This window comes from Meles meles, chromosome 3 (assembly GCF_922984935.1).
Source record: "Meles meles chromosome 3, mMelMel3.1 paternal haplotype, whole genome shotgun sequence".
In the NCBI taxonomy this organism is placed as follows: Eukaryota; Metazoa; Chordata; class Mammalia; order Carnivora; family Mustelidae; genus Meles; species Meles meles.
In genome coordinates, this window is record NC_060068.1 from 124,752,303 (window position 1) to 124,779,206 (window position 26,904).

Consider the following 26,904-nt stretch of genomic DNA (forward strand, 5'->3'; position numbering starts at 1 on the left):
AAATGGCTATCAGACACATGAAAAAATGTTCATTATCACTAGCCATCAGGGAGATTCAAATTAAAACAACATTGAGATACCACCTAACACCAGTTAGAATGGCCAAAATTAGCAAGACAGGAAACAACGTGTGTTGGAGAGGATGTGGAGAAAGGGGAACCCTCTTACACTGTTGGTGGGAATGCAAGTTAGTGCAGCCACTTTGGAGAACAGTGTGGAGATTCCTGAAGAAATTAAGAATAGAGCTTCCCTATGACCCTGCAATTGCACTGCTGGGTATTTACCCCAAAGATACAGATGTAGTGAAAAGAAGGGCCATCTGTACCCCAATGTTTATTGCAGCAATGGCTACGGTCGCCAAACTGTGGAAAGAACCAAGATGCCCTTCAACGGATGAATGGATAAGGAAGATGTGGTCCATATACACAATGGAGTATTATGCCTCCATCAGAAAGGACGAATACCCAACTTTTGTAGCAACATGGACGGGTCTGGAAGAAATTATGCTGAGCGAAATAAGTCAAGCAGAGAGAGTCAAGTATCATATGGTCTCACTTATTTGTGGAGCATAACAAATAACATGGAGGACATGGGGAGATGGAGAGGAGAGGGAGTTGAGGGAAACTGGAAGGGGAGATGAACCATGAGAGACTATGGACTCTGAAAAACAACCAGAGGGTTATGAAGGGGCGGCAGGGGGGTGGGGGGGGGTGGGAGGTTGAGGAACCAGGTGGTGGGTATTAGGGAGGGCACGTACTGCATGGAGCACTGGGTGTGATGCCAAAACAATGAACACTGTTATGCTGTAAATAAACAAATAAAAATAAATTAAAAAAAAAAAAAAGAACACTGGTCAAACTCATGGGAACAGAAAGCATAGTGGTGGCTATCAGGGACTGGATGGAGCAGGGCGGGGGTTGTTTGATGGGGATAGTGTTTCAGTTTTGCAAGATGAAAAAGATCCAGAGATCTGCACAACAATGTGAATGTATTTAACACTGCTGAAATATACACTCAAAAATGGTTAAGGTGGAAAAGAATTTTTTTTTTTTTAACCACAATTAACAAGAAATTTTAAAAGAGCACTGGTGTGGGAGTCAGATTGCGGTTGGGGGGAGGCAGGGAATTTAAGCTTATCCCGTCCGACTTCCCAGCTTCTTGTCTGGCCTCCTTGCCATCATGGGGCTCACTAACAGCATCACTGATCCGTACCTGCCCACATACAACATGAGCCCCTTTAAGGCTAAGCAGCACATTGCTGACAAGAGCCTTACTCTGGGGTCTTAAATGTTCCTCTCTTATGTGCTTTGCCCTTTTTAACCCCCTCCTAGTTCCCTGTCCCTCTCAAGTATTTGGCCATCAACCTGGGATGGAAGGGGGAAAATGCCAAAATCCCACCCAGGGAATCATATCTGCGTGGCCTCTCAGAGAGCGTGGGCTTTGGGGACAGAAGCAGAGAGGAAGCTCACCTTTTCTTCAGTTTGCTTAACTCTAAGAAGATAATAATGGTTGTCCCAGGTAACCAAAGAGGCAGTTCACTCTAAGGAAGAAATTCAACCAGACTATAAACAGACTATAAACTAGGACATTCTGTGGACAGATTTGGAGACACTGGTTTGGACACTCACTGTTGAGTCTACATGAAGATACTAGGACAGGGAGGCATGGGAGCATGCCTCCCACTCTGGGAGAGCAGCCGTCCTGGACACAACAACAAGGGTTCTGTGGCCTTTGGAAACACTCGTGGTCTTCGTTACTATTGGCATTAGCATTAACCATTCTCAGGAGGGCATCTGACTGGCTGTCTTGCTGCCATCCAACGTGGGGCATCCATTCTGGCTGAGTTTATCTCCAGCCACGCGGCATGCCCACACTGTGATCTTTGACCCGGAGCCGACTGCCCCATTAGGCACAGTGGAGACAGGGTCCAGAGCCAGCAATACTTCTAGAGGTCCATGGAAATGCTTTCATTTCTTTTAAAATTATAAGGAAAAACAAAACAAAACAAAACAAAACCCTTTCAGGTCAAAGTAAATGTTATTGTATATAGTATTAATATATTTTATACCTACAAACATATAAAATATATTAATGTTTTATAGAGATAGGGGCCCGCAAAGGCAAGAGTGCCAAGGGCCTGTTAAAGTGAGAATGCAGCCCTGCTCTGGGCCAAAGAGCCAGGCTGGCAGGGGTTCCCTTTGGCCCCTCATCCTATGGCTTCTTCAACTCCCATCGTAACTGCTGTCTCCCCACCACACCACCACCACCACTGTCTAGGATAGAATATTCTCTCTGGTAGTTTACTTCTTTTTAGGGACCCACTTTGCAGATCAGTTTCATCACTGGCAAGAGCTACCGGGAGCACATGGCCAGAGAGTTTCAAAAGCCTTGCGTGGGATCTGTGGGAAAGAATGTGTGATGACTTAGTGATGTCTGTCCGTCTGTCCTAGGTTCATGCTGGGGGAATGGCAGCACGCATGCTGTGTTCTTGCTTGTGACTGAACTTTGCCTTCTGTCCTCAACTTGACTGCCCGCTTTCTGAGACAGAACATGCCTTAACATGATGTGCATCCCATGCTGAAAAATCTAGATCTCTTTATACCTGTTGATTGATTGATTAATTGATTGAAGTGATATCTGTCAATACACTTGATCCAATTTAATGTCCCCTGACATCCTCTCATTCTTCTCTTCATCCCTAGGCGCCTGAACAAGAATAAGCTCCAGGTCCTCCCGGAATTGCTTTTCCAGAGTACACCGAAGCTCACCAGACTGTGAGTAGAATTGAATTGTGTTTTCTGCCTGGCGTCCTGCCTGGCTTTGGTGATATGTATATTGTGACTGCCTTCGTGAGTGGAGCCTGGTGCCAGGCACAGCTTGGTAGTTAGACCGTCTGCACGGGGAGTTGGAGCTGGGCTTCAACATGGCGTGCCCCCACACCCAACTTTTTGCCCCCTTTCTTCAGAATTCAGTGGCGTAAGTGGCCAATGAGAGCTAGTGACTTGCAGTAGGTCTTTTCTTTGCAAGGAAAGACATGGTGTCGTATAACATGGGTCTGACCTTACCTCAGGGAAATGCCCTGAGGATGGGATTTGAGATGGGTTTATTTACAGGAGATAGCAGGGGTGTCGGGAGGCATTGGATTGGACTAATCATTCCAGCCTCACCACCCTGCAGACTAGGACACTTCTTGCCCCTTTCCTGCCTCCTACCACCACCAGCCTGGGAACTCTGGGTCTGGAGACCTGTGGTTTTGTGGGAAAAGGAAGAAGCACCTTGAATTTGGCTTTCTCTTCTGGGATGATCCAGGATATAGTGCAGGGGGGAGATTGGAGATGCTTCTGTGCATTTCCACAGTCTGAGAGTGTGGAGGGTTAGGAGCTGGAGATGCACGTCAGAATGAAGACTGTGGTTTGCATGTCTTGGGTGTGAGGCAAGTGCTCGTGCACTGATGGTGAACGGCTCCGTGGTCCTGAACCTACATGTCGTACTGGCAGTGACTCTTGTAGCTCATGGGGTGAACTGGGTTGGCCCAAGCCTTGGTTTTCTGAATGGAGGGACAGAGTCTGGCTGCTTAGTCGTCAAGCAGTGAGATTTACAGCCTGGCTGGGAAGACTCTAACCTTACCGGGGAGGCTCCAAACTTGTGGCCGCCATTCACATTCCCAGTGGCTGTGTTTAATACCTGTTTATGCAGTCGAGCAATGCATGTAGGCTCCAGGTTACACTGGGCAATACAAAACACATGTCACTGTGTGCACTTAAGAATGAGCTCTGAGTTAGGAATCTGTATCCATATCTGTATCTGTGGGTACACACAAAGAAAGAGACCATATACGTAAGTGTATTTGGAAGAGTACTTTGTGGGAACAAGAACAGTAAGGGCTGGCTTGTGTTTAAGTGGTAAGCAGGGTGGCTCGCCTTCTCTAGGACACACCTGTACCTTTTGTCAAAGTCTCCTCGTGCCGTTTACTGCATTTCTCTGGCTCAGACCACCTGGATCACTTTGCTAAACATGGACAAGAATATGCCCCCCCTTCCACCATTCCTCTCTGAGCCCACCCTGATGAGCATGAGGGTGGATAAAGGGACATTCGGCAGCCTGGGTGTCTAGCTGAGCCGGATAAGCGGTACGAAATGGGCATGAGCGGCAACAAGCCGGTTTTTAATTTCCTATTCCTGTAGAGTTCTTTCCCTCCGTGTTCACTTACTAGCCGTCTCTGCACCTAGCACTACATTGTGCCTTTTCAGCCGGCTCCTAAATAAGGCTGGCTATCTGTTCTTCATCGGGAATGTCAGCATCACTTTCTAGGCACACAGAGGATGGACATGGGGCTGGGCTGCTGGAAGGCTTGGAGCAGGTGGGGTCTGACCATTCTGCTTGTTGTAGGACGTTGAGTGGGCTGGTTTTTGCTCATGGAATGTGGCCTCCCAGCTGCTCCCCACGGCCATCAAAGTGATGCCTATTTTATTCTAGGCTGTTCTTGATCCGATCAGAGGAGGAATTTTAAGCAGTGAGATGCTGGGGGCCAGGACCAGGCAGACAGCCCGGGGCATGGGAAATCCCAGGGTGGCATCCTGTCGTTTTCTGAGAGAGGTTAGGGGAGGCACGTTCCCTTCTGTGCCTGAATATCCTCATCAGTAAAAAGCAGACACCCCTCTTCCCTTTCACCTTCCTCGCTGAGGAGTTGTGAGCCTCAGATGAGATCACAGTGTGGGTGTGTTTTCTAGGGTTTACAGTGCGGCGTGAGTGTCCTCACCAAGATAACTGTGACTGCTCCTACACTCTCCATCCCCTCAGCCTCGCTCTCTGTTCTCTTTCTCCGGGATGCGTGAAGGGACTGGGAGTTGCTGTGAGCGCTGAGGTGGATGACGCTGAGGTTTTACCTGAAGCGGGAAGAGCTGCAGCTGGGAAGGTGGGGGGTGACACTCGACTCTGTGTGGTGTCCGTCCCTCTCCAGGTCCTAGCCAGGCACCAAGGCTGGCACACATCAGCTCTCAGTGAGAAGAGAAGGATGCAGGCCTAGGTATACAAACAATGCCCTTAGGCTCTGTTTCTTTTATCCCCCATTCACTCATTCATTCATTCACTCATTCATTCATTCAACAGCTCTTCCACTATCCCTGTTCCAGCCCGACTTCTGCTGGGTTTTTGGCTATACATGAAGGATGCCCACTTCTCTGGGTGCCTCATCATGACACATTCTGAATGGCTGCCAAAAAGCTGAGAGCTAAATATAATTTTTTTTTTTTTTTATTGAAGGAACTGTATTAACCCAGGTTTCAGCTATAATCAGCAATCCCTTTTTTCTCTCTGGGCTTGATCTTTGATTTTTCTTAATGGCCCCATTGTGTCTTTGTCTTATTTTGTCAGCCACTCCAGGGCCTTTTTGGAAGGAAGCAGGGTACAAATTAGAAATCAATAAATGTGCAATCATGAGTGTGTGTACATATGCCACTAGCTCTGTTTTAAAAGAGCATTGCATCTCAATAGACACAGTGAGCCATTTTCTAGGGAATGCTAAATGTGGGCACTGTGTGGCTGTCTACTCTGTAGTACGCCATGTGGGATAAGTAGCAATTCTGGACACGCCTTTTCCTTTCTTGCTAGATCTGTAGACAAAAACTGCCTAATACTCAGTGTTTATCCAAAGAATACCTTTTGGAAAGGCTATGGGCATGTAATAAGATGTTTTCGGGAGTGATTGGAAAGGGAAATAATATTTATTGAAAACCTGCTATTATAATAATGCTACTAACCAGTAAGTGACAGAACTGTGACTAAAGTTAGTTTAATCCAAAGAGAAAATATATTTGTTTATATACCCGGAAAGTCCGGAAATAGTTATGGATGGCTTCAGGAACAACTGGATTCAGGGGCTTGGGGATGTCATTGGGACTTCATCTAACTCCTCCCTCCATCATGTGTAGCAGTGCACCTGCAGCACCAAAACAATGGTGGATTGCTTAGCCTTGGTCAATCGTTTATGTCGGAGCACATCGCTGTTGCCAAAGAGGTGGTGTCCTTTGACTGATCCAAGTTTGGGTCATGGATTCATCTCACCTGTTTGGCGATGAGAGTATGGGTTTCCCAAAAGAAAGAATAAGTCTGTGATCAGAAGATAGGGGGAGTGATGCCAAACTTAAAAATGACAGACGTCTGCGAGTTTATTGAGCATCTACTTTGTGCAGACTGCTGTGCTTTAATTGAGTACTTTGGATCCTCAGTAACACTTCAGGGTAATAACAGTAGCAAACCCATGAACTGGCAGGTACTGGTCTGAGCACTTTATGTAGAACTCGCTTGCTACTCCTGCCAGCCCTAGGGGTTAGGTGCTACAACTATTATTGTTTCATCAGTGTGAAACTTCAGCTCAGAGAGGTGAAGAGCTCACCCAATGACCTACAACTACCAAGTAACAGAACCAAAATTCAAATTTGGGTAATCTGCCTCTGGAGTCTGTACTTTTCTCTACTACCATCAGCTCCCTGCCTCAATACGCCCATTTTATAGTAGAGGAAACTACAACTCGGCATTTAAATTACTTGCCCACGTGGCCCACATTTCTAAGAAGAAGCACTGCCCTGGGACTGTGCCTCGATTCTCAGATTTAACCTTTACAGTCTCTGCAATCCTGCAGAGAGAGCATTCTCAAATCTTCTGAAGCTTAAAGGGGTTATCCAACTTACCCCATAGCTGTGTAACCAAGGTACAGTGGAACTAGGACTCGAATGTGTGTCTGTGTTCCTGCAGGGTCCTTCCTTTCCTGCCATGCCAAGCTAGCTATTGTGAAGGCCTGAAGTGATGATTAAAAAAAAAGATTGATATTGGACCTGTCATATATCCAAGTGTTTCTGCCAGGCCTTTGCTGGTCACTCCACCCCCATTCATCCCCAGATCCAGCACCATTGATTCATTGATCCATATGCATATTAGTGGTATGTCTGTCCTCTTACCCTGTTTTCAGGCTCTGGAGTACAAGCCAGAGCATCCTAGAGCTTGGAAGTGCCCTGAGGTTTAGGTAACATCACTGTGGTTGATAAAGGGCCAGCAAGGTCTCTGTCATGCCCTGGGCACTCAGTAAATATTAGCTCTCCACCCCATCTTGACATAGATCATGAGGTTCTCAGGTGTTGGGACTGTGTTTCTGCTCCTCCTAAGTTGCCTACCACTCCTGACCCAGAGCTGAGCATAGGAGGTGGCAGTAGAGTGAAGGGGTTAAGGGGCCGTGAGACTGTGGACAAGTCACTTAACCGCCTTGGGTCTCAGGTTCCTCGCCAGTAAAATAAACAAGAGCACCTGCTTCTCCACGCTGTTGTGAGGATAAATGAAAGTAACCCATGCACAGCCTTCAGCTTTGACTCTGGCGCATAGCACATGCTCAGGGAAAGATGGCTCTGGGCGACTTGGCTAGTTGATGTGAGCGTATCTAGGCCAGGGCTTTGATATCTGTAGCTAACACTTCCGCACCTGGCAAAGACTTCAGATCCCGAAAGAGATGAGGGTGAGGAGACACTGCACTTGGAGTGAGAAGATCCTAGTCTTCACACAGGCTCCACCATTCACAAGCTCTGTGGCCGTAGACATGTTATTTCCCCTCTCTGGGCCTCAGTTGTCTCATCTAGAGAGGACAGGGTGGAACACAGTCTGTTACATGGTCTATAGGTTATTAATCCTCCCCCCCTTTTTTTGTATCTCCTTCTAGCTTTCTCTTTCACCTACACATGGGAGAGGGAACAGAGGATTTCTGGTTGTTTGGAGGTTAAAGTGTTAATGTTGTCAGAAGGAGCAGAAGACGAGATAAAAACTGGGATTAAAAGTCCTTTGCATTTTACCAGAGCACCTGGGTGGCACAGTCGGTTAAGTGTCTGACTCTTGAACTTAGCTCAGGTCGTGATCTCATGATTGTGAGGTTGAGCCCTGCATCAGGCTCAGGGCTCAGAGCAGAGTCTGCTTCGGATTCTCCCTCTCTCCCTCTGACCCCCTCCCTCTCTCTTTCTCTCTCTCTCTTTCAAGTGTGACTGTGGTTTTTAAGAGTTTGACTTCTTCATATGAGAATGAGCAGACCACTGAGGTCCTTGTGGCCTGTCTGTTCTAGATTCATGACCAAAGAGCCCATTCAATATTTGATGGTGGTTTAAAGCCTGTAGCTGAACAAGCAGTATTTAGTAGCAGACCAGGGCCCCACCTCCCCAATTCTTCCCCACTCAGTTCTACGAGGTATGTGACAGCTTTAAAAAAAACTGCCGCTGGTGTTAAACCCCCTGGCCCTCACTTAGATCTATAGAGTTGCAAGACACTTAGAAGTTTAATCCCTGGGGCAGCTGAAAACACTAGGAAGTGTGGCCAACTGACAGTAGATCAGCATCCATCCAGAGTTCAAGGCTCTGAAGCCTCAGTTTCCAGGGAACTTACGTCCAGTGAGGGAGTCCTCCTCCCAACTCTCATTCCTGCTCGAGTGTACCTCTCCTTCCTCTTCACCGTTGGCCGCCCTTGTGGCACCTTGCATGTACGTGCCCCATACCCCCAAACAGAGAGGACGCTGCATTCAGCAAGGTACTCTAGTGTCCCTTTGAGGCAGCCTGGTGGGAAAGTAAAGAATATGGCCTTTGGAAGGGTATAGACCTGGGTTTGGATCCTGCTCTCCCGTGACGCTGGGCAAGGAGCTTCAACTTTCTCGGTCTTGGGTTGATTCACTGCAAAATTGTTCCTGTCTTCATTTGCTTGGGCTGCCATAGCAAAGGAGCTCAGATTGGATGACTTAAACAATAAGGCTGGATCCTGGCTGGGCTGTTTTCCTCAGTGTCTCTCCTTGTCTTAGAGATGGCGATCTTCTTGTGCTGCCTCGCATGGTTGTCCTCCGTTCATGCTCAGCCCTGGTGTCTCTCCTTCTTCTCATAAGGACATCAGTGACACTTGCCTAGACCCTACCCTAATGGGTACGTTTTAACGTAATCACCTCTGTACAGACCTGATCTCCAAATATAGTCACATTCAGAAGTAATGAGGCCAAGGGCTTAAACATGAATTTGGGGGCTGGGAATGACACATCAGCCCATAATAGTTCCCAAGTGCGTATTATATATTTGCATGCATTAGGTGCTTTATGACCTGCTTCTATCTACTTATTCTCGGGTTTAGGCTGTCAGATATGATCACATATCCATTTTAGAGATAAAGAAACAGAGTTCTAGAGATTTGGACAGCTTGCCCAGGGTCAGAACCAGCAACTGGCAGAACCAAAATTCAAACCCAAGCTTGCCTGACTTCAGAGCCCACACCCCCAACCACAGTCTCCTTACTGTATTTATGAGAAGTTAGTAACACATGAAAGTGCCAGGCACCTAGTAGAACCTCAATTAATGTTTGTCCCTTTATGCCTTTGAAGCCTTAAATGAGCCCAGGCTTGGTGAGAGACTGGGGCCCCATACCTCTAGGTAATACCTTTTGCTGTTCATAGATCCATTCGCTGCCACCTTAGTCTTTCAGCTCGGCATTAAACTTGAAAACATAACTACATGCAGTATGTGTCGCCGTAAAACTCTATATCGATGTGAAACAGTACTATAAAAATGAAAAACCAGTGGAGAAAACAAAAACCATACTACTCAATTTTCCAGCAGAGTTGTTATCTGATGTGGTGAAATGATAATGGGACGACGGGGAAACCAATCCACCAGGACCGTGGGGGTTTCGGAAACAGCCCGCCTGCCTAGAGCTTGGTCCCAGAGACCTGCTCCCCCTGTGCTAGCCCTGCCTTCAGAGGCCAGGGATGGACCAGCCTCACCATCGCAGACGTGGGGTCACTTTTTCCAAGGGCACAGCCACCAGAAGCTCATGGAAAATATCCCTGCGAACTGGAGCTCCCGTCCCCCCTCCTCCTGCATTCCCCCACTCCCTGAACACTGCAGTGAGGCCCTAGCCTTCCGTTGGCTTTACAGCAGGCCTCCTCAACTACAAGTTTCATCATGTGCTTGAGGACAGGTTTAGCTTTAATCTGCATGTGAGCAGATAGTGGGTTACAGCAGGAGCCATGTCACTCCTGGGATTTCTATTTTACGTGAGTTGCACTCTGGCTGTAGTACTTTAAGCTAGAGCCAGGAAAGAAGGCAGGGAAGGTTTCTTTTCTCCACCACTGAGGCTTTAATCTGGCTGAGCACAGAAGCCTGCAGACTAGCCACAGCGCTGACTACACGCTGATGCTTTGATTGTCTTGTAGACTTTTAAATGGTAACATTTTAGAGTTAGGAATAAGTTATATAGGCCAGAATTTTTCAAACTTAACTGTGCATCTGAACACCTGGGGATCTTGTTAAAATGTGGGTTCTGGTTCTGTAGATCAAGGGGGGACCTAAGAGTCTATATTTGTAACAAACTTCCAGGTGATGCCCCTGGCCCAGGACCACATTTGGCGAGCAAGGATCTAGGTTTCACTGCTTCTCAGACTTACCATTTGTGGGAGGGGGGAGTCCCTTGCGATGCTGATTAAAATGCTGATTCCCAGGCCATGTAACCAAGATATCTCATTCAGTAGATCTAGAATGGACCTGGGGTTCTGACTTTGTACATAGGCACCCTACGTGATTTTGGTGTGTGTCACACATGAGCATACTTCGAGAAGCACTGATCTAGTACAAACCCTGTTACTTTATAGATTTTGGAGCAGGCAAAAAAAAAACCAGACATTTCTGGAGCACCTGTTATGTACTGACACCCTTGGCACATACAGTCTTCTTTAGTACTCCTGCGGGGTAGGTATTTTTGTGCCTACTGCACAGACGATGGAACTGAAGCCTAAGAGACTAACTCACCAGGAGTGCTCCCAGGGCTTTCTGACCCCAATTCTATGGATTGATTTCTACCTTATCATGTGCCTCCTGTGCTAAAACACACCTTACCAAAGAGAGAGAAAATAATCATGGATCTCTGAAGCTTTCAAGCTTCAGTGTTTTGTACTTTTATGCTTAAATGAGTGTATATGGGCAGATGCTCATACCTGATATCTAAAGCATTAAGATTTGAAACATTAAAACAGTAAATGTACAGACTTACATAGATGTGTGCAAGTAGACCTTCCTAAGTTCCCTGTAACGTATCAAAAGTAGAGTTGGGTTTTATATTTTAAAACTCTTTGGCCCTTTGGGCCAACAGAAGAACTTTCTAAAGTGATCAGGTAATACTTGAACTGAGAACATTCTGCCAGCCTGAAAAGTATTTTTGGTGGTTTTTGTTTTTTGTTTTTTGTTTTTTTTTCCAGAAAAAAAAAAAACCAAGCTGTGACTTTACAATGCTTTGGAATTACAGAATATGCTTGTAATTTTTACAATTCTGCACAGACTTCTTGGCCACATCTGGTTGATATTACTGGCAGGGATATATGGGGGAATAAACCATGGGCTGGAATGTGAAACATCCCACAAAATGAGTTTCTTATAGGTTGCTGCATAAAACATTTTGATTCTCCCTCTCTTTGGAAGGATGGCTTAAGTGATTTCATGGATTTAGTATTTTCTTTGGTTTGAAGGTAAGGTTTTTTGCTGGCCTACTTGGTGGGGGATCCAAGATGGCTTTCTGAAGATGTGTGCAAAGGGTTAACCATTCTACAGCCGTGCCATGGATCAGGGTGAGAAGCGGCACCCTTGAAGGAAGTCAGACAAAACTGGACACTGGTAATAATGGTGAAACCCTGGGACCAACTGAAGTGCCACAGAAAAAGGAAAAATATAAAGAGACAAGGTTGTATGTGTAAGGGCTTCAGAAAAGCTCCTGAATTTTTGTTCTGGTGGTACATTAAACAGCTCACAGCAAGAAGAGCTCAGCTCCTTGCACACACAGTCGGAAGCCTTCATATGGTGGTGTGTTCTCTGTGCTGTATGTGAAAACAGTGAGTTGGGAAAGTGGAAAAATAAAACAAACACCCAGCTGATACCTGGCACGTAGTCAATTCCCTATTGGGGACATTCCTGCTCAATTCCCAGGAAGAGAACCGTGTGATCAGGGATAACTAAAATATTCATTGAACACCTAGTGTGTGTGTGAGAGAGAGAGTGAGAGAGAGAGAGAGAGAGAAACGTGCTGGTTGTTGGGATGCTGAGTATAGAATGCAGACATGTCTAATCTGAGCCCGGAGGGTGTGAGCATGGGCTTCTTGCCACCTGGCTCCCTCTCAGACTTCCTTGGCTCAGACCCACCTGCAGATTTGGAACCTCTCTCTACAACACCATGTGCTGCTCTCAGCACCTTGTGGCATGTGGTAAAGTCAGCTAGCCTCAGCACGGCTGTGTGGCCATCACTAAGGGTGCTCACATAAAGACTGTGTTCTCAGTGGCAACTTAGGCCATTAATGAGAAGGAGAACCAGAGGCCAGCCTATGTACATACCCTGGGATCCTTGTTCCCCTTTTCTGGAGTTAGAAACTCTCAAGGGAATTGAGAATATCAGGAAATTATCACATTATATATAGAAAAATATAAGCATTTTGAGGTGGGTGGACCACAAACACACATTCTTCAATTGCCTGAATGATGCAAATGTACCCACATCTAATAATCTTGAATTGTTTGTTCTTGAACCACATTTAGCATCAACAGAAACATTTCTAAAGAGCCTAATCATCTCTTATTTTCAACCAACATTTGGGAATCTTTCCAGGGGACAAATAATGTTTTAATTTGATGTCCCAAATTCTAGCATAATTTCAAATTATTTAAAAAAAAAAGTCTGTAACTTTGGATTTCTTCTGTCTTTCCTGTGGGCTCAGTATCCTATATGTTGAACATTCATTTTCATTTGTTAGGTTTGTAGTCCTTTACAAAGTCCTGGAGACTGAAGATTGTAATGAAAGTGTTCACACAATATTAATAAGAGCCAAACTATACTAACACAGTACTGTCTGAAACAAATAGAAATGGAGAAATTTGAGGAGACAATTCAAGACGGCATCATAGGAAGACCTTGAACTCACCTCTTCCCACAGGCATGCCAAATGTATAGCTACATACAGAACAATTCTCTATGAAAAACACCTGTAAACTAGCTGAACAGCTCCTCCACAACAAAAGATAAAAAGGCCACACTGGAATGATTAGGAGAGGCAGAGATGTGATCTTGCCAAACCCCCCACCCTAATGGGGGACAACCCGATAGTGGGAGGTATCCCACAGATATGGAGTGTATCTCTAAGGAACAAGGGATTCAAACCCCATATTAGGTATCCCAATCATTGGGTCATGCAGTGAAGAAATGAGCCTATAAAATATCTGACCTTAAAAACCAAGGGGGCTTACATCCAGGGGACCTACAGGGCTCTAGGAAACTGAGACTCCACTTTTAAAGGGCTCAGACTAAGATTCACTCACCCCAGGACCCAGCTCAAAAGCAGCAAGCTGAAAGGAGCCTAGACTATATCTGAAGGAGAGTCATTGGTTAAGCTTAAAGGGTCTACCAGAGGTGTAGGAGTCTGTTGGAGCTCTTTCTAGGACAGAGGCACAGGCAGGCACATTTTTGTACTTTCCCTCTTTCTAGTGCTGCTTATCCCATCCCTGTGCTTGCCTGCAGCCTTGCCAAACCTGGTAAGTAAGCTCATTCCAGCCCCAAATGCCCCCATAGCCCTGCCCTGCAAAACCTGGTGGGCCTACTTGCCCTGGCCCAATGCTCCCTCGTGCCTCCAGCCTGCAAAACTAACTTGGAAAGCTCATTCCAGCCTGGCAATCTCATTCCAACCTGGCACTCTCCTGGGGTCTTAGAAAAAGGTGCAGTTCTTAGAAGGCTAAGACACTGGGGGCACTGCATAGACATCAGACTGAAACACACACCCCCAGGCTTCCTGTGACCACTCCTTTAAAACTAGGAAAGATACCTGGTTTGCCTAATACCAGAAAGGAACACAGAGAGTCAAGCAAAACAAGGAAACAGAGGAATATGCGCCTTGTAAAAGAATAAGATAAAACCCTAGGAAAAATTCTTAATGGAGATAAGTAATTTACCTGATAAAGAGTTCAAAGTGTGGTCATAAAGATGAGAGAGGGAGTGGAGAAAAAAGAGAAGAGGAGAGGAGAAGAGAGGAGAGTAAGGAGAGGAGGTAAAGACAGGGGAGGGGAGGGGAGGCGGGGAGGGAAGGCAAAGGAAGAAAAAGATATTCGTTAATCTCAGGACAAGAATGGATGAACACAGGGATAATTTTAAGGAAGAGAGAAAATAATATAAGAAACTACCAAGCCAAAGTCGCAGAGTTGAAGAATATAACTGAACTTAAAAAAATACACCAAGAAGTTCCACAGGTTTGTGCTCTCTCTGACAAAAAAATAAATAAAATCTTTAAAAAAAATAAAAGAAAAAGAATAAAATACTTAGGAATAAATTTAACAAAGGAAGTAAAAGACCTGTACACTGAAAACTGCAAGACACTGATGAAAGAAACTGAGGAGAATACAAAATAGAGCTCGCTATTCCATGCTTACGGAGTAGAAGAATTAATATTGTTAAAATGTCCATATTACCCAAAGCAATTTACAGATTCAGTGCAATCCCTATCAGAATCCCAGTGGCATTTTTCACAGAAATAGCACAAACAATCCTAAAATTTTATGGAACCATAAAATATTCTGAATAGCCAAGGCAATCTTGAGAAAGAACAAAGCTAGAGGCATGCCTGTGTGCCCTTTTTAACTATATTAGAAAGTTATAGTAATGAAAACTGTATGATATTGGCACAAAGACAGACACATAGGTCAAAGAAAGAGAATAGAGAGCCCAGAAACCCTTTCATATATGGTCAATTGATTCATAACAAAGGAGGCAAGAATATACAATGGAGGAAGGCCAGTGTCTTCAATAAATGATACTTGGGAAATTGAAGAGCCATATACAAAAGAATGAAGCTGGACCATTATCTTACACCATATACAAAACTTAATTCACATTGGATTAAAGACTTAAATATAAGACCAGACACCATAAAATTCCTAGAAGAAAGCATAAGTGGTAAGCTCCTTGACATCACTCTTAGAGATAGTTTTTGGATTTGACTCCAATGGTAATGGCAATGAAAGCAAAAATAAACAAATGGGGTTATATCAAACATAAAGCCTTCTTCACAATGAAGGAAACTATCAACAATTTTTTTCAATCCAGTCTACTAAGTGGGAGAAAATATTTGCAAATCATGTATCTGATAAGGGTTTAATATCTAAAATATATTTTTAAAAGTCATACAACTCAGTAACAAATAAAAAGTCTGTTAAAAAATGGGAAGAGGATCTGAATAGACATTTTTTCAAAGAAGACAGACAGGCACATAAAAAGATGCTTAATGTCACTAATCACCAGGGAAATGAAAGGCAAAGCCACAGTGTACCCTGATGTTTATAGCAGCAATGTCCACAATAGCCAAAATATGGAAAGAGCCCAGATGTCCATCAAAAGATGAATGGATAAAGAAGATGTGATAGATATCTATCTGCCTATCTATCACATCTTCATACACACACACACACACACACACACACACAAAATGGAATATTACTCAGCCACAAGAATGAAATCTTGCCATTTGCAAGATTTGACATGGATGGAACCAGTGGGTATTAAACTAAGCAAATTAATCAGTGAGAGAAAGACAAATACCATATAATTTCACTCGTATGTGAATTTAAGAAACAAAACAGATGAACATAAGGGAAGGAAAAGATAAATAGAATAAGATAAAAACAGAGAGGGAGGCAAACTATAAGAGACTCTTAACCATAAAGAACAAACTGAGGGTTGCTGGAGGGGAAGGTATAATTGGATGATGGGCATTAAGAAGGGCACTTGATGTAATGAGCACTCGGTGTTATATGCAACTGATGAATCACTAAATTTTACCCCTAAAAACTGATAATACACTATATAGTATCTAAATTGAATTTAAATAAAAATAAAAAACAAGAGATACCTTCTCATAATGTGAGAATGACCATTATTATAAAGATAAGAAATAGCAAGTGTTGGAGAGGATATAGAGAAAAGGGAAGCCTCATATATGTATGTAAATTGATGGAGCCACTATGGAAAACAGTATGGAGGTTCCTCAAAAAAAATAAAAATAGAATGCCATATGATCTAGCAATTCCACTTCTGGTTATTTATTGAAAAAAAAAAAAAACTAGTTTGAAAACATATGCATACCTATGGTCATGGTAGCATTAGTCCCAGTAGCTGAGATATAGAAACAATCTAAGTGCCCACTGATGGATGAATGGATAAAGAAGATGTGGTGTACATATGCATTGGAATACTACTCAACCGTGAAAAAAGAAAATGAATCTTGACATTTGTGACAGCATAGATGGACCTTGGGGGTATTATGCTTAGTTAAATAAGTCAGATAGAGAAAAACAAATACCATATGATCTCACTTACATTCAGAATGTGAAAAGCAAAATAAATGAACAAACAAAACCAACATGTAGATGGAGAAAACAGATTGGTCGTTGCCAGAGGGGAGGGAGGTTTGGAGGTTGGATGAAAAGGGAAAAGGGGGTCCAGAGGTACAAAGTTCCAGTTATAAAATAAATAAGTCATGGGGATGTAATGTATAGCACGGTGACTATAGTCAATAATAATATGTTGCATATTATATGATTTTATATGGGAAGAAGCTAGACTCACTGTGGTGATCATTTTGTATTATATACAAATATCAAATCATTATGTTGTACACCTGAAACTAGTATAATATTATGTGTCAACTAAACCTCAATTAAAAAATAGTAAATAAATATGATCTGGTTTGAGTTACAAAAAAAAAAAAAGGAAAAGAAAAGAAATGGAGAAGTTTAGTAAATTTTACGCTCCTTGCTTGAATGTGGTGTGCTGGACGAGAGTTTTTGGTTCATGGTTTAGAAAAATATTTTAATGTTTTATTCATGATGTTTCTTTCTTCCTGTGATTCCTTCTCTAATTCTCCTCACTCTGCTTATGGTGATGAGCCTGTTTGGAAGTCTGGCCTCATCTTAACTGGCATTGCCTGTTGTAGAGCCAAGAACTTCCCATGGTTGGCTAAATGGAGTATTTAGCTATTAAACTGATGGTTTGGCCTCCCATTGGTGTGTCTAGGGTCCTGGACTAGAATTTCTCATCAATGAGTCAGCTTTTGATTGAAATACATGTAGAATCATGCCAACATTTCTCCTAGTGAAGAAAGCATGCTGACTTTTTGAGGTCAAAATTCTCCAAGGGGAAAAACTGCCTTTCTAAGAGGGTTAAATTTCATTTAATTTCATTAAATTTCATTTAATTTGAGATTTATGAGATCCTAAGCTACATATCAAGATGCTCAGAGAGACCTGACTTCAGTAATTAAAAAAATATATATTTTTGATAGGAATTGCTGATAGTGGTATAGAAAGAAATGCTGGATCGTCAGTTTTATTAATATCACGGCCTTAATCATCTCCTTCCTGTGTCTCCATATTTCCTACTCTGCCCTTCCTCTTTCCAAAAGCACCTGCCACATACACATCACACTCCACCCACATGTACACATAAAACCTTCTCTCTATAGAAGAGTCCCAGACAGATAAATGAAGATCCCTTCCAGGCCGTTAAATCTAAGCACAGATATAATTTCACTTTAGTGCAAGATACTGATTTTTAAATTAGCTCGAATTATTGAGCAACACTGTAAGAAGATATCAGAGGTCAGAAAGGCAGCAGCAGTGGTGGAGGGGGAAGATGCTTTGTCTCCTTGGCTCATAATTGGTGTTTTAGGTGCATAAAGATGGTTAGTGGCAGATCTGTGTCAGAGACAGTAAATTATTAGTGTAAGTGTTTTCTAGTCTCCAGAGAGAGCGTCTGTCTTCCCTGGAAGAGATGTGCATGGTCAGCTTCTACCCGAGACCTTCCGGGACTTTGATTCCATTTTACAACACAGAACAGAGCATTGTCAACCACCAGTTCCCAAGGGCTCAGCCACTGAACAAAATTATCTTAGGGAATAATTGTTATGGCTTCCATCGCTAATGGCGTTCTCTGCAGATCCTGTTCCCCTGTGCACGGCACTTCCTTTATTTAAATGAGAGTGATAGATGGAAGATCATTAGGCCTCATGAGGCCAGAAAAGCAGGAACAGGGGAAGATGGGTTGCCCAGAGAGTACTCTACTCACAAGCTTCTCCCCAAGGGTAGAAGCATTGACAGGAGGGTGCGTAGAATTTGTCAGCTCTGTCTTTACCAGTTTGTCCACCACCTTCCGTCTCTGCTGCTGTCACCTTTATACAAGCCACCACACTTTCTTGGGTAGATGACCTCAAGGACCTCCTCACTAAGTCTTCCTCCTCCTACTTGTGTCCCTTCATCATCCAAGGTCCATCCAACAGATGCCGGGATCATTTTGAGATAAATCAGATCTCCTTATTCCACAGTTAAATCTCCCAGTGACTTCTTGTTGTTCTAAAAAAGAACCCCAACACCTACCTCACACAGTCTAGCCTCTGTCACTCTTCCTGGTGCCATCTGAGGCTTCTCTCTCATTCCACCACAGCAGCTTAACAGGCCTTCCTCCTCTTGCTCCAACACTTCTACCTCTTTCTCAGCTCAGGACCTTGACCTTGCTATTATTTCTGCCTGGGACATTCTGACTCCAGATGTTGGCCTGGGTGGGCCCTTTTTGAAATGTGGCTCCTGGTTCATACACGATTCCCACAGAGAGCCCTTTTCTAATAACCCTACCTGTAGAGCTGTTTTTTCCTTGCTGGCCATTGTCCATCATAGGACCCAATTTTCTTTTCTTCATGGCACTTACCACTCCCTGAAATTCTTTTGCTCATCTATTCATTTAGTTGTTTATACTCTGTTCTCCCATTCCCCCATTAGAATGTAAGCTTCTTGAGAACAGGGATTTTGTCTGTCCTGTTGACTCTATAATTGCCTAATATTTTATCTAGCACATCATGGGCACTCAATAAATATTCTGTGAATGAGCGACCGAGAGAAGGAATTTGGTCTCTCTAAAATCTGGTTTTTGCTCAGTGTATAGTCAAAGGCGCCTTCTGTTCTGAATCATTGCCCTAAAAAAGCCCCAAGTTACTATTTAACAACATATGAACACATATACGTACACATCACAAGTGTGCACACTTGTCAAAGATGCACACAAAAGTGAGGATGAAACTAACATACCACATTTTCTTCTTCTGTTTCTGGCCTCTATTTCACGTTTTGCCAGAAAAATTATTTGGGTTTAAAAAGTAGGAGGATCAGGGGCGCCTGGGTGGCTCAGTGGGTTAAGCTGCTGCCTTCGGCTCAGGTCATGATCTCAGGGTCCTGGGATCGAGTCCCGCATCGGGCTCTCTGCTCAGCGGGAGCCTGCTTCCTCCTCTCTCTCTCTCTGCCTGCCTCTCTGTCTGCTTGTGATCTCTGTCTGTCAAATAAATAAATAAAATAAAAATCTTTAAAAAAAAAAAAAAAAAAAAAAAAAAAAAAGTAGGAGGATCCTGCCCTGGAGTTTTGAGAGGGCCTGCATGGGATGAGCCCATCCACACAGCTGGGCTGTGCAGCCTGAAGGTGAACTGGCTTCAGGCTAGGATTTCATACTGCCACCAGCAAGACAAAGAGCCCATCCAAGATCCTCTGCTGGCTGATGGGAGATGGTGCCTGAGACGGAGAGCTGGGGAGGGAGTGTTATTTTCTGATGCTTATTTCAAAGACCTGAGGATAATATTCTGATACAATGAAATGAAAAGATAAACTGTGTTAGCTTCATCTCCAGCCTCATTGATTTTTTTTTTTTTTTTTCACTTCCAATGGGCATTGAAAGGGATTGTGTAGCTATTGGGAGCCTCAGCTCAGTGAAGGCTTTATAAAGAAGGAAAAAGAAAACTAGTAGGGAATCGAACAAAAACCAAACCTCAGTCTGGAAAAAAGAAAGAACGAAGGAATAGATTACACTAATTTACTGAATGCTGACCTAAACCTCCAAATTATTCTCCTCTTGATCTGAGATCTAAACCAGAGATTGTTCAAAAGACATATGGTCACTTAGTCCAAACCTGAAGTGAACCCTATCTTCTGAATCAGTTGAACCAGAACCACACTGGAACATCGCATCATTAATGTTCTCCAGACTAACTCTGTCCAAGTCTCCGGCTGGTGCTGTGTAAAGCTGCAACACCAACCCACCGTTTCTTCTTCTCCGGTCCTGCTTCCCACCCCTGTCCTCTACTCCTCCCTTCTGCACACATACCAGCCTTCAGTGATGTGCCCATCATCTGTGCCGTGCTGTGGAATGCAGGCCTTCCAGATTCCCTGTCCTGCCCTGATGATGTGAGAGATGCTGTTGTTCTGCACAGCTTGACCTACTCACCACTTTTAATTCCACAAAATGGGGAAAAGAAGAGTGTCTTTTCAGTGAGGGCATACTCATTAGATGAACGGGGAGAAAAAAGAAGATAAGATAGAATGAACAAAAGGAAGAAAACCTTGAATAAGGAAGAGAGGGAGGAAGGAAGACCACCACCAACAAAAAGGAAACGTGGGGCAGAGGTGGTAACGATAAAGAATCAGTGGAGGACAAAGGAAAGGAAAGCAAGAGAATAGGAATATTTGAGAATAGGAATATTGTGTGTGGGGGGGAATGTATTTCAGATTTGTTTTTGTCCTTTTCTCGTTCCTTCCAAGGCAAATGGAACAATTTTTGATCACACGTGTTCCTCTTCATTCTGTGCCAAGATGTGTGTGAGCCCTTGTCTGTACAGTAACCCCTCAGGAGGAAAGAAGCATCATCTTCATGGATGACCAGAGCCAAATGGCACCTTCTGGAACTTCTAGACCAGTGTGCTCATTTTACAGTTGGAGAATCTGAAGCACAGAGCAGTAAGGAACTCAAAAATCCCAGCCCTCAGATTCTTGGTCTGATACTGTGGGCACAGCCCAAAGATTCGTTCTTACCTTGGCCATAATTTTTCATTAAGTGACAGGGAAGAGAAACCATGGAAGAAGGATCACTGGCTTGTAAGGGATCAGTATTGATGCTTGAGAGGTCAGGCTGGCTTGGGTAGCAGTTATCTTAAAGGATATTCCTTTGAAAGTTGTAATACTGGCAATAGATTTGCTGGGGAAGTAAGGATGAGTGATTCTTATCTATGATGGGGTTCTTGGAGGTTCAATGGAAGCGTGATGACTGCCTCTTGATAGTTATGTCATGACATATCTGAGGAAGGGAATTGAAAGGTCAGACCCCTCATAAGAGTCATGCTAAGGAAAGAATCAACAAACCAGGTAATCAAAAAGAATGAGTGGAGGCTGATTCCCCGAGGCTTTCAGCCTGGTGCTGGAAAAATGGCAGTACTAAGAAAGGAAGAGAGGAAAGTTTTGAAGTAGGGTGATGGAGACTGCCCCCAGGGATGACAAGCCCTGGGATATTTGAATTTCCACCCCCTACGAATTTCAGAAATTAAAAAGCTAAAGTCAGCTTGGTATCAGCCCGAACATGATTTTCTTTCCCATCCTAGTGAGTTACTTCTCTAAGGACACATTCTTTATTTATTTATTTATTTTTAATATTTTATTTATTTGACGGAGAGAAATCACAACTAGGCAGAGACGCAGGCAGAGAGAAAGGAGGAAGCAGACTCCCCGTGGAGCAGAGAGCCTGATGTGGGGCTCCATCCCAGGACCCTGGGACCATGACCTGAGCCGAAGGCAGAGGCTTTAACCCACTGAGCCACCCAGGCGCCCCAGGACACATTCTTTATAAGGAGGCTGGGCATTTAAGCAAAAAGACCCTAGCCTGTTACTTATTACACAGCAGACACTGAGGAGCTCACCAGGTTTTCCTAGTGGGCAGGGGCCCTGCACCCTGCTTACCTGTCATAAATAACCCATTTACCTGTAGCTAATTAGCCAGACTTCAGTGTGGAGCCCCAAATTGCTATGCTAATGATGGCAGCCCTCCCCTCCCAAGAAGGGCTGATTTCCCAGCTCAGCGTGAGGGACTTCAATAATATCTCTTTCCAATGATATAATTTGATTCCTCCATGGGAGGCTGCTCTGGTCCTAGCTCACTTAGCACTAAATCTCTCGATAGATAGTCTCATTACTTAATCTTTTCAGGCCCCAGACCAGCCCAGGCCTCTTATTTATTTATCTGGGGCCCTGTTTACTTCCCTGTTGTAAATTACTTCTGGCTCCTGGCCGTCTGATCGCTGCAGTGATAGACTAATAGCTCGGAGCTACCACATTTGCCTTGTGTGATGAGGCAAATAATATGCTTAACTTATGGGAGAGAAGTGCACCCTCCATTTATTTCAGTGGGGGAAAATATGACTCAGGGGGAAAGGGCCAAATCATTTACCTAATGGCTGCTAGTGGAAGTCGGTGTAATTACTGACAGAATTATGTGAAACAAATTGCCATGTGCATAAATCTAAACTTCCAGTTTCTCCAAGGCAGAGAGAGAATTTCGGCAGCTGGCATGGGTTCTGCCTTTCTGATGAGTGGGTTTCCAAAGGGATGTTGGTAGAAAGAAGATACTGGCCCTCTGATTTGCTTGGCAAAGGGATGGATGCTCTTCCTCAGCTCTGAACTCCCTAAACATCTAAGACTGGAATGGGCAGTCTATAGCCTTCCACCCTGTCCAGCCCACTGCCACCTGCTGTAGTAAATAAAGTTTTATTGGAACATAGCCACACCCACTCATTTGCATGCTACCTGTGACCCTATCTGTGCTACAGTGGCAGAGGTGCTTGGTTGTGGCAGAGATCATATGGCCCCCAAAGTCAAAAATATTTATAATATGGCTCTTTACAGAATGAATGCTGATCCTTGTTCTACTAGAAGAACCTTCAACTATTTTATATGGAAATAGATTAATTTGTATGACTCCCCTTAACCTTCCTTCAGACAAGTTCAGTCCCATGACAAGGAAATTTGAAGGGAACTAGAATGGTTAACTTACTCTGTAGGGCTTCTGAAACCATTCATTGGCTTCTCTTGATGGTTGTGTGGTTTAGTAGGGATCATGAGCCCATTTGACAGAAAAGAAAACTGAGACTCTGAAAGGGCAAGTGTTTTGTTCAGTGTTCTTCAGTTTTGCCCAGTGTCCTTCAGTTCATACCTTGCCTGTCTGACTCCCACTTTTGTCTCCTTTCAGCTCAGCCTCATTGCTTTTCAAGGTAAAGGAGAGAGCCCTCGGCAGAGGGAGAGGATGTATCTAGGCTTTCCCTCTTGCAGCTGAAGGGCTGCTCAAAGGCGTCATGTGAGCAGCCAAGTCACAAGGAACACAAAAGCCAGAGGAGAAGTAAGGGGTCTTGCTTTCTTCAATTGGGGTAGATGGTGGAGCAAATCCTGGATACTTTGTCATGCTAGGAAGCGTAGCAGTTGTCTGTCAGGCAGCAATAGAAAAACCAAGAAGAAGAAGACCTGGGTGATAAAAGCTCATTTCATGGCCATTGTTGCCCGTGCGATGCCGATTGCTGGAGAAAGAGCCTGGTCCGTGTGGCTTCCTTATGGGGAAGATGGACGCCACCAGCTGTGCTGCAGCCAGGCTGAAAGCTGGCCTTGGCTCTTGCGCCCACTGGAAGCAGTTCCCTAAGCTTTGGGGCAACCTGGAGCCAGGTTCAGATGCCCTGAACTCGTGCAGTGGGTGTGAGAAAGGTGGTGTGTCCACAGGCCTGCTGGCATCACCAGTGTGCCTGCTGCAGCTGTAGACAGCTCTGGTTGCAAACAGGACCAAAGCACCTCTTGCAAAATAGCCTTTGGGCTCTGAACCTAGGAAGACAAGAGGGCACATTGAAATGATGGTAAATAATACAACCGTGTAACAGCAGCTACAATTTGTTCCACGCTTACAAAGCACTAGCCATTGTTCTCAACCCCATAATCTCCATGATCTCATTTAATCTTCATGACCATCCTCTGAGGTGGGCATTACTATTCCATTGTCTCAAAAAGGAACTGAAGCTCAGAGACGGTAAAAAATTTGCTCAAGCTAATGGGTAAAGAGTGCAGCTGAGAACGGAATCTGCCTGACACCCAACCGTTCCACAGACCGGGGCTCTGGGGTGGGGAAACCACAGACATAGAGCCAAACTGTCATGGTGTAGCTTTGCCATTTGGGTACATAATTTGCTTTTCTGGGCCTCGGTATCCAATGTTTGAATGGCTGTGACAGCCAGGGCTGTGGAGCAATGAGAGGTGGTAGTATATTTTCAGCCTAAACCTATTGTCTGACTCATAGTAAGAGCTCAGCGGGGCCCTCTCCATTTTTTCCTCTCTTCCTGTGCCTGATAGAACACAAATCCAAGCCTTTCTGTCACTACCGTCATTGTCCATGACACTTTGCTGAGCTCCTCAGGGAGTGAGATACACAGAGCCAGCCTCTCCCTTTAAGGCATTTTCCACCTGAGGTGGACATATGTTTTTCCATGTATAAATGGATATTCATTTATGGACTGTGGCAAGGGGAGAGAGCATCCCACCAGACGTGAATGGAGCGAGATGTATTTGTATCACATACATGTCAAGGGAAGTTGCATTTTAGAGGAAGACATTTTTTTAATTCATTCATCTTTGCTAAGCTCCTGCTCTGAGAAAGAGAAAGCAAAGAGAGTTCTGCAAGTACGCAGAGGGGGCAGGTGAGGGCTGGCTGTCACTTGTCTTTTGGTCAAGCTGCAAAGGCTCTTGGTTCAGTCATCTCCTCCCCTGGAACTGGCAAGGTTTGTGATATCCCAATGAGCTGGGCTTCAGTAGAGGAACGTGATACTCAAGAGAATTGACATTGTTTCTCGTTGTACTACTTGCTGCCCGAGTACTTTCTCTGGCATTTTTCCTTCCAACCCTGTGAGGTGGCTATTAGTCTTATGTCCATTTGACATCAAGGGAAGAAGCTTAAAGAACGTATGTCTGAGTTAGGGAGAGATGGAAACAAGACCAGAACCCATGCCTTCCCAACTCCAGAATTCATTATACACTACACACCAGGTGATGTCTTCACTCTGAGAAGGAGAGGTACTCTCTTCATGCCCTCTGCCTTTCTTCTGACATTCCAGCTGTCTCCAAAGAATTTCTAGGAATTATTCCAGGATCTGCATACAGTTTCTTGAGATCTGACCACTTCCAGCTTAGAGGGATTGGACTTTTGGGGACTCTCAAGATTACCACTGACAGAAACCTGAAGCAAAGTAAAGTAAGGAAAAACAAAGAAATGCCAATAATGACAACACAAAGCTGCGAGATAGGATTGATGTTACAGTTCACAAGTCCTAGGCCTAGAGCCCGATGGGTCTTTGTGATTCTCTGAATCTCATCTCTGTATCTTTCTGCCTGGGAGCCCCATTCCCGCAGGTGTCACTCTGTGGTAAATCCCAGGTAGGTGGGTACCCTATCCTTACAGCTTTGGTCCTTGGAGCAGTCCCTGGGACTATGTGGCCAGACTCTGGGCCTATGATCAGCCAGTCTGGGTCACACACCCACCTGGTATTGCTGGAAGGAAACCAGATGGATTTGAGGCTTACAGAGCTTAGAGCAAACATGCCTCAACCAGGTGAGGCTGGTGAAGCCAAGGTCACAGTCCCCTTATGTCCAGAACACTACATCTCTTTAAGCCAATCACCTTGTCAAGACTGCCTTGCCATTTTCATTCCTGGTCCTCCATGAAATAAAGAAACATATCTGCATCTCTTCCTAAGACTCACCCAGGGAGCTAAACAAAAAAAAAAGGACATGTAATAGGACTGGAGAGACATCAAGGCTGCTGGAGGAGCAGTAAACATTTGAATTTGTGAGGCTGGGGAAATAATGGGAAGGAGGTATGCACTCAGGAAGTCAATGCCTCTTGTTTCCAGAGCTAAGAAGCAGCTTCCATGAAGCTTGGGCAGGACTTTGTAGAACAGAGGAAACTTGGTGGAAGTCTAGATCCCTCCTCTGCCTCCCTCTCCAGCTTTCTTTCCTGCCATGTCCTCACTCACTTCTTTTAATGCTGTCATTTCAAAACTGTCTTTTGCAGTTCAAAAATTCACCAGGTTTCACTTTTGTCTGAATCTTTATGCCTTCTTATTCATACTTAGAAAGCTCTTCTCACATCCTGTTGTTTGAGTAAATATCACTCTTCTAAAACTCAGCTCTCATCTCTCATCCAGGAAGCCCTCCCCAATGACACTGGTTTTTATGTATTAGAAAGACTTCTGCTGGCCCTATCTTCCTGGGTGAACTATTAATCTGAGTCTCAGCCATATCCACTTTTTTTTTTTAAGATTTTATTTATTTATTTGACAGACAGAGATCACAAGTAGGCAGAGAGGCAGCAGAGAGAGAGAGAGAAGGAGGAGGAAGCAGGCTCCCCGCCGAGCAGAGAGCCCAATGTGGGGCTTGATCCCAGGACCCCGAGATCATGACCTGAGCCGAAGGTAGAGGCTTTAACCCACTGAGCCACCCAGGCGCCCCCATATTGAGACTGATGCTTTGCCTGCCTTTCTCCCAGACTATAAACTATTTGTGAATGGGGAATTGTGTTTGTATTTTTACAGAGTTTAGAACAGCGCTAAAATAGTTTAAAATAGTTTTAATGGAAAAACTGAGTAATTGATGTCTTAGTTCAGGCCACTTACACTTGGTGGCTTAAACAACAGACATTCATTTGTCACAGCTCTGGAGACTGGAAGTCTGAGATCAAGGTGCGAGTATGGTTGGGTATGGTTGAGAACTCTGTTCCTAGCTTGCAGATGGCCATCTTTTTGTGGTATCCTTACATGGAAGGGGTTGGGGGAAGGAGGGAAAGAAAACTCTCTGCTCTCTTCTTATCAAGGCACTAATCCAAACAGGAAGACCCTACCTTCATGACATCATCTAAACCTAGTTACCTCCCAAAGGCCTCACTTCCTAATACCATCATAGTAGAGATTAGGACTTCCAGTAGGTCGCAGACACT

At 44.3% G+C, this 26,904-nt stretch overlaps 1 protein-coding gene across 1 annotated transcript in view; it reads left to right on the plus strand.

Annotated features, from left to right (window-relative positions):
- SLIT3 (slit guidance ligand 3) overlaps positions 1 to 26,904 on the plus strand; it is a 597,085-nt gene that overhangs the window by 101,875 nt on the left and 468,306 nt on the right. The window contains exon 4 of the mRNA XM_045999729.1: positions 2,703 to 2,774. Within this exon, the coding sequence (XP_045855685.1) occupies positions 2,703 to 2,774 (72 nt within the window). The remainder of the gene's footprint in view (positions 1 to 2,702; positions 2,775 to 26,904) is intronic.